This window comes from Antedon bifida, chromosome 5 (genome assembly GCF_963402885.1).
Source record: "Antedon bifida chromosome 5, ecAntBifi1.1, whole genome shotgun sequence".
Lineage (NCBI taxonomy): Eukaryota > Metazoa > Echinodermata > Crinoidea > Comatulida > Antedonidae > Antedon > Antedon bifida.
Window position 1 is genome coordinate 25,908,663 of NC_136230.1, and position 17,453 is coordinate 25,926,115.

Consider the following 17,453-nt stretch of genomic DNA (forward strand, 5'->3'; position numbering starts at 1 on the left):
AACATCAAAAACTAGCAAGCATGTACTTTTTATAAGGCATGTTATTATATTAGGTACTGTGCCAAGATTTTGTAACAATATTACTATTATTAACTAGGCCTATAAGTAGGTATACTGACTTACTATATATAAAAACTAAACTAAACACTACGGTATAATCAAAATTAAAACATATTAAATACTATGTTATGCCTATCTGGATTTAAACACATTAAATTTTAGTACAATCGGATTCGAAATTAGAAAATCTTAAATACTACAATACAATCGGAATTAAAACATGTTACCTACAATACAACTAAATACAGTACAATCGGAATCAAAACATCCTAAGTACTACAGTACAATCGGAATTAAAACATGTTATTAAACTACAAAACAACTAAACTAAATATCACAATCGGAATTTAAAAATCGTAAATACTACAGTACAATCGATATTAAAATATCCTAAATACTACATTACAATCGGTTAAATTACTTACACTCTATTGTGAAATATGTAAAAGAATGTTGGCAAAAGCATTCTAATCGGCCCAATCCTATCGGTAGATAAATCATATTTTTTATTTGCAAAAGATAAATCCCAACAACATGGATTAGAACCCAAGAACCTGGCATCGGTAGACAAGCATAATTGAAGATTCATTGACATAATTATATGTTTTTTGTTTGTTTTACCGATCACCTGATACGTTTACATTTAATGCTAAATGTAAAACGAATTGTAGATACAGAAACAAAATGGTAACAGATGCATTGACATAATTATATGTTTATATGTTTTACTGATTACCTGATACATTTACATTTAATGTTAAATGTAAATAAATGAAACGAATGAAGATACAGAAAAAAAAATGGTAACAGATTCATTAACGTAATTATATGTTTATTTGTTTTACTGATTACCTGATACATTTACATTTAATGTTAAATGTAAATAAATGAAACGAATGAAGATACAGAAAAAAAAAATGGTAACAGATTCAATAACGTAATTATATGTATGTTTGCTTTACCTGATACATTTACATTTAATGTTAAATGTAAATAAATGAAACGATTGTAGATACAGAAACAAAATGGTAACGGATTCATTGACGACATAATTATATGTATTTTTGTTTTACTACGACTCGGCTATAGTTGGACTTATAACAACGATTATTCTCTGTACCTTTCTGAGATTATTTGATTTACCGATTATGGCAACAATTTTCTTGAACTAAACATAAATAAAACGAAAGAAATAAGAATTGATTTTCGAAAACATAATTGGTCTGACAGTATACATTAATTAAAGAAAAGGAAGTAGAGATTGTTAACAATTATAAGTATCTGGGAGTAGTGTTTGACTAAAGCTTAAATGGGTGGACATGTTGATCATATAGTTAAGAAGTTAAATACAAGGCTGTACTGCTTGAGGAAACATTTAAAAACGTGTTTAAAACGTTTTAGAAAAACCTAACCTAAAAACATGCAATGTCAAACATTCATTGATAAAAAATTATAATGTTTTGTTTTACTGATTACCTAATAATCAGTATGTGATAGATCTTATTAAACGTACTACTGTCATCTTTGTTAAATATGTACTACTGTGTTATCGTTAGGTAAATTATATTTTTTTATTTGTAACTGAAAAAAAATACTTATACTTTCTGTATCTATAAATCCGTAAAAATATTCAATATCCACCTTAGGGAAACCACCTAATATCCATATTAGGGAAGGATACCTAAAAATTATATAGAAATAAAGAGCCATAATATACTGTATTAACTTGAAAACTGAAATTAGGTGCAGGGCGTAGGTGTTTTTCCTTTGTTGCTGAAACATAATGCACTACACAAAAGAACAAAAGCAGCAGTATTTTAACACATTAACACACTGGGGACACCCCTATTTTCCCATCTTTTTATAATGGTATAGTCCATACAAGTCGAGGTGGCCGAAAACGGCACCTGATCCGAGACTTGAATTCAGTATTTACATACTTGTGTGTATGAGCAGCTGTTCAATCATTATAAATTACTTGAAATCTAACACATTATTAGAAATTCTAAGTTTTTGTTTAGTTAGTAGACCAGACTGACTGAGGCTAAAAGTGTTCACAATTACAGTATAACCCACTAAGTGTGGGCATACCTATCATTTATAGCCAGCTTTGCCATCAGCTATTGCAATAAAATACAATAACAATTTTGCTATTTATTTTCTAACAATTTCAATATGTATATATACCAAAATGTTTTTATTTATATATATATTTATTTACATTTATTCAGAATGATTCCGACAGTGATTCATCTGTTTTAGACAGCGATGCTTCGAGCCACAGATCTGTATCTCCAGTACGTAATCGTAGAGGCGGAAGAGGAGCGAGAAGAGGTGGTGGCGGCAGAGGAGCTCAAGTGAGAAGAGGTGGTCGTGGCGGCCGAGGAGCGAGAAGAGGTGGTCATGGTGGCGTTGATAATAATGTAAATCTGGACAATTGGGAGGAGAACGATTGGGAACCAAGAAACATTCCATTTACAAGTATTCCGGGACCAACTGATGTAGTCCAAATTGATTCTGACGATCCAATAAAATTTTTTGAACTGTACTTCTCTGAGGAATTGCTCGACAAACTGGTCCATGAAACAAATTTGTATGCTGATCAGTCCATTGATATTCAACAACAGCGAAATGGTCAAAGGAGACATTCACGATCAAAAGCCTGGAAGGAAGTACACGCTACAGAATTGAAACGTTTTTTTGGTTTGATGTTCCTTACTGGAATTGTGAGAAAGCCAGAGCTGGAACAGTATTGGTCGACAGATGAACTCTTGGCAACTCCTGTATTCAGCAAGATTATGTCGCGCAATCGTTTCGAGATGATACTAGCCTACTTGCATTTCAACGACAACACACAGCGTCCTGAAAATTGTGATGATAGACTATTCAAAGTCAGACCTGTACTTGACCACCTTTTGCCAAAATTCAGAGAGCTGTACAACCCTGGAATTCACATATCACTTGACGAGGGAATGCTTTCATGGCGTGGGCGACTTGGTTTCAAAGTATACAACCCTCAGAAACCAGTGAAGTATGGAATCAAATCGTACATCCTGACAGATGCTAACAACAGTTATTGCTGGTCTTTGAAGACATACTGTGGTGTTGGTGATAGGTTGGAAGTTACCGTTGAAGGGCTGTTAGGCAACCTTGCAAATAAGGGCCACAAGTTGTTTATGGACAATTTTTACAATTCTGTAAGACTTAGTAAACGTTTACTTGAAATAGGTACGCATGTATGTGGCACACTGCGTAAGAACAGAGGTGAACCACCTTCTATCCACAATGCTTCGCCTGCCAATTTGCCTGTTGGTGGCGTCATTGCACGCCACAAAGATGATGTTCTTTGCCTAGCATGGCGTGACAAGAGAGTTGTAAAAATGGTTACAACTATAGGCCAAAACACAATGACTGAAGCAACTGTTAGACAACGCGGGGTAGTTGGTGGCAGAGTAGTGAAAATGAAACCAACATGTGTAGCGTTGTATAATGAATTTATGAGTGGTGTAGATAAACTTGATCAATACATACAGTATTATCCATTTACACGTAAATCAATGAAGTGGACAAAAAAATATGTGTTTTATATGTTTCAAATTGCCATGTACAATTCATATGTAATATATAAATGTAAAGTGCAAAACCGAGAATGCAAAACCTTCATTCAGTACATAATGAGTGTTGTAAAGTCACTGATTTCTACAACAGACGATGAAGAGATGGCTTACGCCAACAATGAGAATGTTGTGCCAACACCTCGAGCCCCTGCTCATGATCCATTTACTAGATTAGATGGAAATGTCAAAAACCACACATTGCAAAATATTGTAGGGCATGCAAAACAATACCATCAAGAAAATGCCGAGTCTGTATCAAAAGAGGAATGAGGAAAGAGACCAGATATGTGTGCAGTTCTTGCAATGTCCCACTACATAAAGGTCTATGTTTCACAAGATATCATACTGTCAAAAATTATTTTTGAGATTGTAATTTGTAAACCTATTGTATATATTTGTAAATAAAAACAGTGACTTCCATACTAAGAATGTAAATCCAATACAACAAAAGCAAGTGTACAAAAAGCTTAGAAACCATTGTCTAATTTAGCATTGAAACAAAACCCTCATTATCTCAGCTTTGTTCTCTGATTCAGCCTAAAGTGCTAAAAGTGAGTCATGTTCTTTGTACAGTTATGTGGTATTACAGTTTTATTTCAATAAAGTGTTTGGTACCATTGGAAAGCTTATTTCTATCTCATTATTTTAGTGTATAGTACATGTCTTTCTGATTACAAACACCTTTGCTATGAGCTTTGAAAAATTGGTAAATTTAGCTAAAAAGGCTGGCGGTGAGGGGTACTTCCTTTATTGAATGCCTGGCGGTGAAAGTGTTAATATTAGGTTCACTGAGACGTCTTAGATCCTGTGGATGTTTTGAGTTCACAGTATTCAAGTGGTCCTGATCTTTCACGATCCACACTCTGAACGGACTACCAGGCACGTGGACATCGGACCACTGGACGGATACTTTATATTCACCGGTCTGAGTGGGATTGTACTTGACGTTTATCAGGCGGTCGTTTTCAACAGAGCGAGTTAATTTTACATTAAAAGAACCTGTGAAAAACATTTTGAAAAGTGAAATAAAATTTTAAAAAAATGAAAAATAATAAAAAAATAAGTATTACAAAATAGATAATAATAAAAAATAATAATAATAATAATATAAAGATAATTAAAACATATTATTAACTTAAACCTGTGTGTATGTATATTGACTATATGCTATGTTTGTTTATTTGTTTTATTGTTTTCTGCACACATTAACAATTGTCTTTTTCTTTATTTTAAATAATATTAAAGAATATATAATAATATAAAACAAATTAAAAAAAAGGGAGCTTGTTTTATATTTTCATATAACAAACTCATTAGTAAAGCCATTGATTTAAAAAAAATGTTTACAAAAAATGCATAAAACACCTACCTTTAGGTCCATGGACACGAATCTTAAGCTGGCCCGCTCCGGCACCCCTTGTGTCACAGTTGAACCTACCGTCAAAGTTGGACATTATGCCATGAACTAAACCAGAGCCAAAACAGTGCACCTTGCTCGCATCAGGAGGCTGATTCACATGGAAAATAAATGGGCTTCCTAAAATGATGTAAAATAAGTGAATTAATAATGATGTCATTAAAAGAGCAAATCTTTATCTTCACTATAACCATTAGCAATGGCATAATGGCTATGAGCGCTCACTTGCTAAACCCCTCTGAGCAGTGCCCAGAGGAAAAACAGGCAATAAAATAAGTGGAAAAAGGTTAAAAATGCCTGAGGCCTCCAGCGTTAGGCCTATGCCACTGACCATTAGCCTAGGCTGTAGACATTGATTTTCATAGACATTAATAGGCATGTGTATTTTGAAACACATGGGTGACTATTTATAAATCGGACTATCATAAAACCAAAAGGTATTTATTACGTCCTTAAGCTTAAATTGAAATTGATGAAATTCGGACCCCGACATGATTTGAAAAAAAATTTTAAATTATGCAATACCATCAATTAAAATTGACATGGGAAATTTTGGAAAGGGGAAATATGTGCTGGAAATATAACCAGTAAATAATCTAATACCGATACTAATCTAACAAACAATGAACTAATCTACAGTGAGACTATGTTTAAAGATATTGTCTCCCTGAAAAAATAATTTTTTTCTAATACTTTGGTTGAATATGCCATTATTAACCAAAAATTGGATTGGAAAAAAAATAATTTACCTGAAAAATTTGTAATTTAAAACAAAAAATACTGGAAGTCAATGGGTTTTTGGTTAAACTTAACAGTATATTTTGTCTTTTTATAAGTAAAAACATCATTTTTTTTTACGAAACTAATTAACATTATAAAACTGCGAAATGGCCTATTCAAAGCCTTTTTTTATTACTCTTAATTTTTTTGTTTGTTTTTGGGGGATTAGTATACAAAGTAAAGTAAATTGTAGAAAATGCCATTCTCTGTTTATTCTACCTTGGATGTGTTCTTGTCCAAATTTGATTTCCAACGTATGCCTACCAACTTCAGTAGGATTGATAAGAAGTGAATAGGTGCCGTCTTGATTATCGCCAATATGCACTTCAGCGTATGTGGTAGGACCAACACAGCGGGAAATTAACTCGCCTGAAACATAAGAAATATAATAGATGGAAATGGAAATAGGTTGAAGTCCTGTCATGTCAGGATTTGCTCTAATGACAAATTATAACTCCACTCCACTTGTAATAAGACTTTGTTTATGTAGAGCATCTGTTGTATATGTTTGTCTTGTGAACAGGATTGCCACCTTTGAGAAGGATAGTTAATGAATTCGCTTATGGTAATCCTTGGCAATTTGCCTAAATATACAAACTAAACAATTAACATGCTAAAGCTGGTTGTTTTCATTACATCTAAAACAAAGTCAGGAGTCGTTGTTAATGGAAAATATGCTAATTGAATGGCACTAAAGACAGGACGGACAAAATAATTATTACTTAGAATTCAAATTTGAAAAACTTTTTTGTCCAATATTCATAAAAAATAATAAAATTGGAAATGTGTTGTTTGATACACTACTAAAATAAACAAAACAAACATAAACTACTAAAAGTGAAAATTTAAAAAACTATATAAATAAACTGTTGGCTGGTTTCAAATAATAATATATATTATAACTGAATAAATTGAAAAAAGAAAATTTAGCAACATTTATAATATACCTGTGCCTGCTTCTTTAACGTCAATAACAAGCCTTGACCTTTGACCTGCAATCAGAGTTCGCAAAAGCTCTGTATGTTTTGTAGTGACTGCCTGAGCGCGTGCCTTCTCTCCTACTTTCACAGAAAATGGTGACCCCATCACCTTATCACCTGACCATGTCACATGGAGCAGATACGTACCTAGAAATAAAATTACCATATATAAAAACTTTACAAAAATACCAATAATTTTGTTAAAGTATTTAAATTTGTGCCATTTTGCATTGGTTTTTCTAGAGTATTCTATAATCTAGCTCCACGATATAAAAAACAAATTTTTTATATTCCAGTTAAGGTTTATCCAATTTTACTGCTTTATAATCTAAATTGTTTAATTACCTGCAACTGTTGGCATATAAACTGCTTTGTACATGCCGTTACCCAAGCTCTCAGTGACCACATTGATGTCGGAACTTGAACCAGTCATCCAGCATTTCAGAATTCCAGGTCCTCCTTCCGAACCATTGATACTGAAGGAGCTCTCTTCATCAACTCTTCCACTAATGATTCCTTTTCCGGTACAATGCACCTTGCGAGAATCGACAGGATCTTGCGGGAATCGTGCTACGGCGCTGAATGGTGATCCAGGAATCGGCATGTTAGCCCACATTATTCTAAAGAGGTATTTTCCTTCGTTGTGTACTAAGCATCTTATGCGGTAACGATCTGTTGCGACCATTTCTATTGGAAGATTCTCTTGACTTCCTTTTTGGTTATCAATAGATGCTGATAAAAGACCTAGATAGGATATAAATAAATAATATAGAATTATATAGCGCACATACTGCTCAAGAGTGCTCAAGGCGTCTTAAAACAAATTCAATATACAATATCTGGCTTAATATGCAATGTCTTTGGAAAGTTACCATCCGTCACCATTCTGTCACGGCCATCGACCCCTACCTAGGTGACCAAACAAAGGAGCCGGATACACATTTGTCCTGCCACAGACGACTGGGTACTCAGAGACGGCAACCAAGATAGAGGCACCCCAAAGATAATGCTGGCCAGAAAAAAAGCCATTTTTAAAGCATACTTGAATTCTTCCATCCTTTTTTTTCAGAGAATTCCATAAACGAGGAGCATTAACTGTGAAAACTCTGTCTCCCCATGAGTGGTGAGACTTATCACTAGAACGCATTAATATGATTAATAGAAACATGTGTCACCAAGCAGGTTAAGTGGCCGAGTGGTTAAGGCAGGGGCGTTGCAAACCGTGGCCATAATATTGGCACAGGTTTAAGGCTCTTCTCGACCATGTTCTGGTGGTAGAACAAGTTTTCTTGGAAAAAGACTTAAAACTGGAGGTCCTGGCACTTTAAAGAACCCATTTCATCTTTCGGAAGAGTAGGGGTTACCTTGGGGTACTGGTTCCGTCGTTCGTGGTTGGCGCTGCACTGCTTGCTACCGTGGGCCCTTAGAGGTCATAATGCAAACTTACTCAATTGAGAACAAATATTACAATCACAAAATCAACACAAATTACCTGGACCAGCGTTCTCTGTCTTATATTCAACAATATATTCTTTGTCCACATTTAAGAGAAGCCCTCCAGTACTTAACATTCCAGGCATCTGACCTCCAACAACACGCACTCGATTGGGATCAGTTACACGAGCATGGAAAGGACTACCTATGGAAAAAAAGTACAAACAATGTTATTCAGTAGTAGGTGATGTATTCAAAACCCCAAATACTATCACATTTTTACTACATCAACTATCTTTTCATTAGTACAGTAGTTGCTGAGAGCATTGGCACTTATACATTATATATTTAATTATTGTTATAGACTTCCTTTAAGACATCTCTATTCACGGGACACCCGCATTAAGGGAACACTTTCTTATTTAACAAACGAGGGACAATAAAAGTTTTAAATGGACAATCCCAATTCATGGGACGTCCCTATTTATGGGACACCAACATTAAGGGAACACTTTCATATGTAACAAGGGCCAATACATATTTTAAATAAACTATGTACAATCCTAATTCAGGAGACATCCCTATTAAGGAACATTTAAAACATGTAATAAATAAAGAAGGATCATATTACCTTTGACCTCCTTTCCAGACCACATGACCTTTATGGTAAATATCCCAACCTCTGCAGGTACGTACATTACTGTATAGGTACCATCTGCGTTTGGAGTAATGCTGCATTTTCCAAATGAATTTGGCCCTTTAAGAGAAAGACAAATAAAAAATGTTATTATACACTGTAATCTTAGTACTATATAAAGATAGCAAAATTGATGGTGCTACACTGTGGGTATGTAGAATGTTAATCTTTTTTGGCCACCTGTAATTTACATTATTACAATATTCAAACTTACCATCTACAGTAACTTTTAATTCTCCTTCCCCGCCTTCTCGTGGATCAACAATAAACGTGGACGGCCTTCCCTCTTGTGCAATGTTGAGTCCACCACCGAAAACTTTGATGTCTCCTGGTTGTCTCACCTCAAGCGTTATTGGATCATCTATGGTATTTGAAGTAACAAGAAAAATTATGTACGTACGTATTATTATTTTTAAAAAATTACAAATTCTATACATTTTTTTTATACATTTTATCAAATTTACCTGAAATAATTTGACCATCCCATCGAATATAGACCTTGAATATTCCAAGTTCAATCGCCCTGATGTGAACGACGAATGATGTCATACTACCGGTGATTCTGATTGGTAGATTATGAAACCCATTACTGACCTCTACAGTTAGGTTGCCCTCTCCAGCCTCAGATGCATCAACTGGAACAAACAGACGATAGAATTGTAATGATAAATTGACACACATTTTTGAATAGGTTACAAATTATTTATTTGTAGGATGAACAGTGGCAAATAAACAAATTTCTATTTCTTTCTATCTTTTTTTCATACAATTACTTTGAAACACCGGTTCTCGTCAGATCACTGAAGTTCAAGCAATGTTGGGCCCGCTCGCATTTGGGATGGGAGACCGTCTGGAATCATGGCGGTGCTGTATATACCGGATGTGATGGTGTAATGATAATATAGGACTAGCATGTGATAGTTAAGGGTTTGAGCCTATCCGTACCATACTGTATCCTTAAGCAAGATGCTTTGCTCTCCTTGCCTTCGGATGGAACGTAAAGCAGTTGGTCATGTGTACATAGTGCATGTTAATGAACTTGGCACACATTCGCAAAGAGTAGGGGATCGTCTCCCGGTGTGCTGATCTGTTAGGCGCTGCACTGCTGGCTTCCTTGGGTCCGTGGAGGGCCTAATCTGAATTTCCTCAGTTTCCAGGACAAAATATAAATACGTTTTAAACTAAAAAAGAACAAAAAAGTAAATATCTCACTTTTAACTTGGCCTTCTTCTCCAAGCATAATATGGTCCACCTGAGAGGTAACATGCACTTTACGTGGAAATGACTTCTTAACTGGCATGACCATAACAAACACAGGGCATCCTCTCACTTCTTGTCCTTTACATTTAACAACAACCTAAAGATGACATTAAACACCCTTTAATTATCATTTTAATTCAAATAAAAATATATTGTCCTCCTAAAAAATAAAATCTGTATATCTGTATATATCTTTAAATATGGTCATTTAATGTGGCTTTCACCAAACTTTGATGAAAATTTATCTGATAAAACTATAGTTTAAATAAATTAACCAATCTTCAATTAAAAATGTCTGTATAATTGCATTTGTTTTTGAAAATAAAAATGTTTTTTTCTGTCAGCACCATGGAGTACTGATCTGTGCAAGAAATCTTTAATTCAAATTAGTAGATTAGATTGGTTCACCAACTATGGTCAACATTATCTCCACATTTAATGCCGTAGTTCAACTTCTAAATCACACAAGTTACCTTATGTTCTCCTGCTTCTTTAGGTACAAATGTGGCTTCTGCCTCTGTCGTACTTTCAGTTTTGATACTGATAGAGGGCGGTGTACTAAGACTCTCCACTTGAGCTGCAATATCATTCATGGTGACACTTGAATCAGTGATGCGAATCGTAAAGGTGACCTTCACGAAATTGTTAAAAAAAAAATAAAAATCATGTTGCTCACCAGCCACATATCTTTGTTATATGCATGATGCTTATTGTAACATAATTATCTATTATTTATGTGTGGAAATCAATAAAAAACAAAAACATATGTTTTACTGTCAATAAGGCCAACTCAATCATTTCCCAAATTTAAATAATGTAAAAGGAGTAGAAGAGAAAGGGAGGGACAAAGGATTGGGGAAGAAGGAGATGGAGGAAGGCAGTGGATGGTGCTGTGCATACCTTTGCTTACTACAGTACCAACAAAGATATAGTCATCTACTAATATACAGTGCAGTGGAGTTGTACAGCCTGGTGGTCACTGCGGCCAGAATATTCTCATGTCCAAAAAAACAACTCCACTTCCAAAAACAATTTGTAGGAAGACTTTGTCTGTGTAGAGCATCTTGTGTTTGTTTGTCATGTGAATAGGGTCTTGCCACCTTTAAGAAGGGACAGTTATGGCTAATCTTAACAATAAGCCAAAATGGTAGAAAAACAATATTAATATACTACTTACAGGTTCGCCAACATCAGCAACAAATCCATCTTTATTTCTGTGTAATTTTGCAAAATCCAACGAGACACAGTTCTCGGGGGAAATTTTCAATGGGGCCGGGGGTTGATAGTTGATGTAGTGGGCAGCAAACGTCATGACGGAAAGTTCATCGACCCCAGGGTTGTTCAACTCATCAACAGTAACCACAGGTTCAACTCCTAGACTTTTGCTAGCTTCAATGCCTGTAATAAACATTTATAATAACACATTTATTAAAACACATCACATAGAAAATACTAGAAAAAAGTGAATTTATTTGAAAAAATATTAAACGATAGCTTAGAGTTAATTTCCCCTACAGTATTTAAATACTAAAAATAAAAAAATAAAAAATAAATTTCCTAAGATAACATGCACAAATATATATATATATATATCCCACTAACATATTTCTAATCATCAACTTAAGAATCTAATATAAAATAGTTGTTATGCTTGATTTAATACCTCCTGTTGTTCTGTGAACAGGGCTAAAAGATAGAGAAATACCAATTTAGACTTTTACTAAATGCCAATTTACCCATAGAATAGAAGCTAACCTAAATTCATATCAAATTTCAAAAGTGATTCAGTCCGAGAAACTACTATGATTACATTAACAAACATACAACCATGCTATGACAACACACGACCAAACTACTCCTAATTTTTATATTATTTCATATATTCTATATTTTAAATGATCTTACCTTTAGATAAATAAATAAGACAACAATTTATCAAATATCTTCACTCATAGTAATAACTGTCCACATATTAATCTAAAACTAAGGAGTGCCTACATTTATAACAAAAGTATTAAATAGTTGGTAATCACTGATGCGTAACAAGATATTTGTTCGGCTAAGTCAAGAGCCTATACCCAATTCTTTCATTATACTGCTCTACCCATTGTGAACAGTGAATAAAGAAATTATTTCAAAATTGTGTGAGCGTGTAATTCCTAACTAGTATCAGTGTCAAAATTGGTGTAGTACAACAATTGGTATTTTGATTTTAAACAAATCAGCATTCAAATATGGGATTGTGTTACAGTAATCATTATCAATGGTGTGGAAATAATTTAGGGACCTTGCTTGAAACTATAATTATTACTAATCCACAAAATGTCCCCTTAACAGGTTGGCTGTAGTATTAAAATAAATATTTCCCATTGTTCATTTTCACAGTAAAGTTCCCCCTCACTATACAATACTACAATTAGATATATTTATCTATTTTTATCTAATATAGACATATTTGATCATTATGTTTAATGTGCATTACCTGTATAACCATTGGGAGTTGGTTCAAGTCCCATGGACTCATCAGGCTCACTAGGATTGATTGTGTAGCCTTTGGTATAGCAACCATAAAGCTGACTGGCTATGAGGCATATAGCAAGCTCATGGGCTCTGCTAAGAATGAGATCGTGGCCAGATATGTATACTTGCTGGCCTAGCTTGGTTTGTATAAAATCCAATGCTGATAATGATGAAATGATATGAATGATGAAACACAGTTGAAAATAAAGTAAATGACAAAAATACATAGTGTGTTCAACAGAAAACAATAGGAATGCTTCACAGCAAAACAAAGTTATGAATATTGATATAATAAAATACATAGTGTGTTCACAGAAAACAATAAAAATGTTTCACAAAATGATTATAAAATAATTAAAGTTATGAATATTGAAAAAACAAATAAAATATGACCTCAATACAATTTAAAAAAAAGATTACTGTATATACTTAATTTAGGTTAAAAACTCAGAAACAAGACTTTGGTAAAGCCATATCTTACACACCCTAATTTCATAAATAGGCCCATAGGACTATACCCTGGTATGGTAAATATTACTATTGAATGGCACCACATTTCAAATTGTTTGATGAATATGTATAAAATGTAATATTTCAAATTGAATTTCAAAAATATATTACACATCTCCATAATAATATATTTCAGAATCAAATGTTTAGGAAAGTACAGTATGTATATTCTACATATAAACAAATAATATTTAAATATAAATAAGATATCTTTTATTATGTAATATTTGAGAATGAAATATATTGATTTTGAAATGAGTGTTTGGCGAGAATGAAAAGTCCCATATATACATATTTAGTAATACATAATAATACGTATATTAATGTATGCACAAAATGAGTACCTTTCGTGCAATTTTCTAGCCCGGCTGATTTGTCCATATCCTGCCAGTCTGGAAAGGTGTTGCTAACAGCATTGATGAGACCACACAAAGCAATACCATCGTTCCAATCGCTCTGAAAGTAGTGAAGTCAGGGTGGGTGTAAATAACAGAATGTCATTACAGGAAAAAGTTGATCTATAGTAGATTCAAAATATGCATGATTTTGAAAATATTTTGTAATTTTGACAACTTTTTAAACCAAAATGCGCGAAAAATTGTCTAATTCATCTTTTTCGTATGGCGTGATTTAAAGTGGAAATGGGCTTTTTGTTTTTGGCTGGCTTTAGTTTACAATTACCATTTGTCTAGAGAGATGTTTTTTTTTAAAATCCACAATCAAAACTAGTTACATTGTATAATTTAAAGTTACCTGAAAGTTTTGAATGTTGAGTTGTGGAATAGTCCGCCTGACCCAATTTAAGGTGGCATTCCAGCCTGGACCGTTCTTCTTCACAAAGTAAGATAGGTACGTCAAACAGCTAAGACTGTCCAGGTCTGGGCTGCTCATATCTTTTGCCGAGAGCAGTCTGGGTATACCACAATGCTTGTAGGCTGCCTCTAAAGCCTCTTTACAATTCTTAGTCTTCTTATTTGGATCCAGTAACTTCCAGTTTGACATAAGACCTGGTGTGCAGAAGTCAAGCAGCGCACTATGGAAAAGTATTTGTAAAGTTAAAGATGTATTGTCCCTTGAAACACAAAAAATGAAAAAAAAAATATTCTATATTTAAATTGGCCATTATCAAAGTAATATTAAAGTTATTCACTTTAAGTCGAAAATTCGAGCCAAAAACAACAAGTTTACGTAATTAATAGGTAAATTAATTTGATTACATTTCATCTGGAAAATCGTCACGAGCGAAAGTAAACAAAGATTTCAAACCACGAGTATGCATTATGCATGATGCTAATTAGGATTGTTTACAACTCGTCGCGGTTGAGAAGGTGTTTTCACACAGATCGCGAGGAGGTTTTATGATTATGCATACAGAGTAGCCAAACAAGCGTGTTGCATTATCAGATATGTTTTGATCGAAAACTTTGACTGGAAGTCAAAGTTATTTTTTGAATAAAAAAACGTCTGTATTTCGGTTGAAATTTTTGGTGAAAGTTAATAACTATTATGATACTTCAAAATGACCCACTTTTTTTTTAAATATAAAAAAAAAAATTTTTTGGGAATTAGTCAAAGGGACAATACATCTTTAATCAAAAGAATGTATAGTATTTTAATGCAATATGACTCCAGATGAAATGTAGGCCTATGGGTTTTCATTGCTTGAGTGTATTAATATTGTACTAAATCCACTAATTCATTTTTGCCTTAACTGAATGGATGGCTAGCTAGTAGTAAGTACATGCTTACTAGCTGACTGCTGGGCTAGACCCTCTGATTAATGGGCCTTTTCACGAAACGGAAGACATCTTCGATCGATGACAAACATGCTGTGCAGGGAAGTGTAACCAACAGAAATAACATAGCGTTTTTATGTACCATGTTACATGTACATAGCATTTTCACGTACGTATGCAATGTCTTTCAATATATGGCTGTGGTAGATGTAGTCTGGAGATTGTATCTACGACTAGGCATAGATAGAGCCAGTAGTTTTACAATGATTTTTAGTAAAAATATTTATCAATCAATATATAATAAATCTACCTCAACTTAATTCCATCGTTCCAGTCAGTTGTAAAGTTCTTCACTTTACACCCTTCGGGTAAAACAGCATTCATCCAAGCTAATATGAGTTTCTTAGGGGCTACCGATGACTTTTTGGGGGGCGAACCGCTTCCTTCTCCGTCGTCACCACCAGCAGGAGCAGTGCCTGTGATCTGATACTTCAAAATAAGTCTCCATACCAGGCTTAGGATTATCTTTAGGTTTCCTTCTACAATATCATTTACTCCTGTCAAAGAAATCCCAATTATAAAACCCTACTATTAGCATCAAATAAGGAAAACACATCTTAAATAGTGAAGAAAAATTGATTCCATTGTGAGCTAGGCCTTACGTAGCTAACAGGGTAGCTAAGCATGTACTCTCTGCTCTGGACCACTAACTACCACAACCAAACGACTAACAAACTTCAAAGAACCAACAGAGGTCGCTATCACTGTTTTATTTCTCCACACCAGCAGTACCGCTATTGACAAAAGTTTATTAATAATATCTTAGAAATGCTGCAGTACTTTAAGTATTTAATTGATTACAAGAGATAAACATACACTTTTCAGTAATTGTTATTAGACTTTACAATACGCTTATTACAAAGGCCTACAATGTGTCGTACCAAATAACAAGTAGGCCTAAGTAAATATCAAATATAATTAAGCGAATCCTATAATCAGACCACATCTCGAAAGAATTGTTTTATTATTATTAGGGGTTAATGTTCAATTTGGATTAATGCATAAACATTCTTGTTGCGCATTGCTACAATAAGCCTATAGAAACATGATACTATAATTTACAATGTTTTGTGTGAGGTTGCGTACGTTTGATTCCCCTTTCTAAACACATACATCCTCATCATCTGACAACAAACGCCTAAAAATAACTTACCTATATTTACAAGCTGTATTCCTTGTTCCTTTATCATATTTAAAGCATACGCAATATTATCGATCTTTTGCGCTTCAAACTTAGGGTTCTTTGAGTACCTTTTCTTGTGTCCTCTTCTGATCCGTTGATCATTCGCAACAGATTTGATCAATTTTTCCATTAATTGAATTAACAAGAGACCGTCTGCGAACGCGGTTTCTATTTCCGTGATGGCACAAACCGATTCCGTAGTTTCACCATTGTCTTCGTCCTCACCTTGGCGAAGTTGTTCGTTACACCAGTCAGTAAAAGTCTTCTTTTGAATTTGAATCCATCTTCTGGAAGGATCAACTGCATCTTTTGCTTTATCTTCTACTTCATCCTCTTCATCTGATGAAAATTGCTGCTCTGGTAGTTCCTCTTCAACGGAAGAAGATGCGTTATTATCTTCTGTCGCTGCCGTCATAATCAAATTCAGAACCTCGTTTAGGTATCTACAATATTTATACAAACAGTTTTGATTGTTTACAAATCCCTACCCGTTTGTTCGCTTCTCGTCGAAAACCAATTTCTATTATTCAATATCCGATGTAAATAGTTAGTCGATGTCACAATTAGACGGTACTATATCCACATTAACTGTGGTACCTTTCAAACTTGTCGACACACAATAAAAATCCTTCTTAAATACTGATTTATACGTGCGGTGGAATCACTGCATACATTGGCGTACTACGAGTTTTGTACTGTAACAGTATAGAGCTCCCGATAGCCTACTTCTACGAAGGTCCAACGATGAAGTAGGATCGTGTTTGTTTTATCGGGTGTTGCGTGTTTACACAGTGTTTCATATTAAGATTATATATAAATATCATGTCTAACTAAGATAACTTACCGTATTTATTCGAATAAACGCCCCGGGGCGTTTATTGTTCAGGTATGTTTTTAAAGGGGGAGTTTATTCGAGGGAGGCGTTTATTCGAAGGAGGTGTTTATTCGAAGGCGGCTGTTTATTATTTTTTAGTAATATGGTAGGCCTAATATAATTATTATCAAATAAATACCCATAGATATGACAAAATACAACACAATTAATATTAAGAAGTGAGGAAAGAAATGAACGCCCTGGGGACTATATATTTGAAATGTGCTGGGGGTGGGAGGAGGGGGGGGGGGGGGGGGTGGGCGTGTATATAAAATGATGTTCTATCGGGGTGGGGCGGGGTTGTGATAGTTCGAGGGATGCTTTT

At 34.3% G+C, this 17,453-nt stretch overlaps 1 protein-coding gene across 1 annotated transcript; it reads right to left on the reverse strand.

Annotated features, from left to right (window-relative positions):
• Positions 1–4,389: 4,389 nt before the first annotated feature.
• Positions 4,390–16,669, reverse strand: LOC144843459 (filamin-A-like). Its single transcript, XM_078700244.1, has 17 exons — positions 16,225–16,669; positions 15,322–15,568; positions 14,029–14,308; positions 13,620–13,731; positions 12,728–12,925; positions 11,423–11,643; positions 10,719–10,877; positions 10,198–10,342; positions 9,450–9,620; positions 9,200–9,346; positions 8,920–9,045; positions 8,347–8,493; positions 7,200–7,598; positions 6,822–7,001; positions 6,094–6,243; positions 5,047–5,214; positions 4,390–4,676 (listed from the first exon to the last, which is right to left on the reverse strand). Exons 1-17 carry the CDS (start codon positions 16,667–16,669, stop codon positions 4,390–4,392), a joined length of 3,582 nt encoding a protein of 1,193 aa, XP_078556370.1.
• Positions 16,670–17,453: the final 784 nt, after the last annotated feature.

Bases quoted from the DNA above. Each gene is read 5' to 3' on its own strand.
- LOC144843459 (XM_078700244.1), bottom strand. From the start codon at position 16,669: ATGACGGCAGCGACAGAAGATAATAACGCATCTTCTTCCGTTGAAGAG. The intron at 12,926-13,619 runs GTACTCATTTTG...CATCATTATCAG, and splicing joins GCTAGAAAATTGCACGAAAG to CATTGGATTTTATACAAACC. The intron at 9,046-9,199 runs GTAAGTTTGAAT...TTTCTCTTAAAG, and splicing joins ATTAAAAGTTACTGTAGATG to GGCCAAATTCATTTGGAAAA.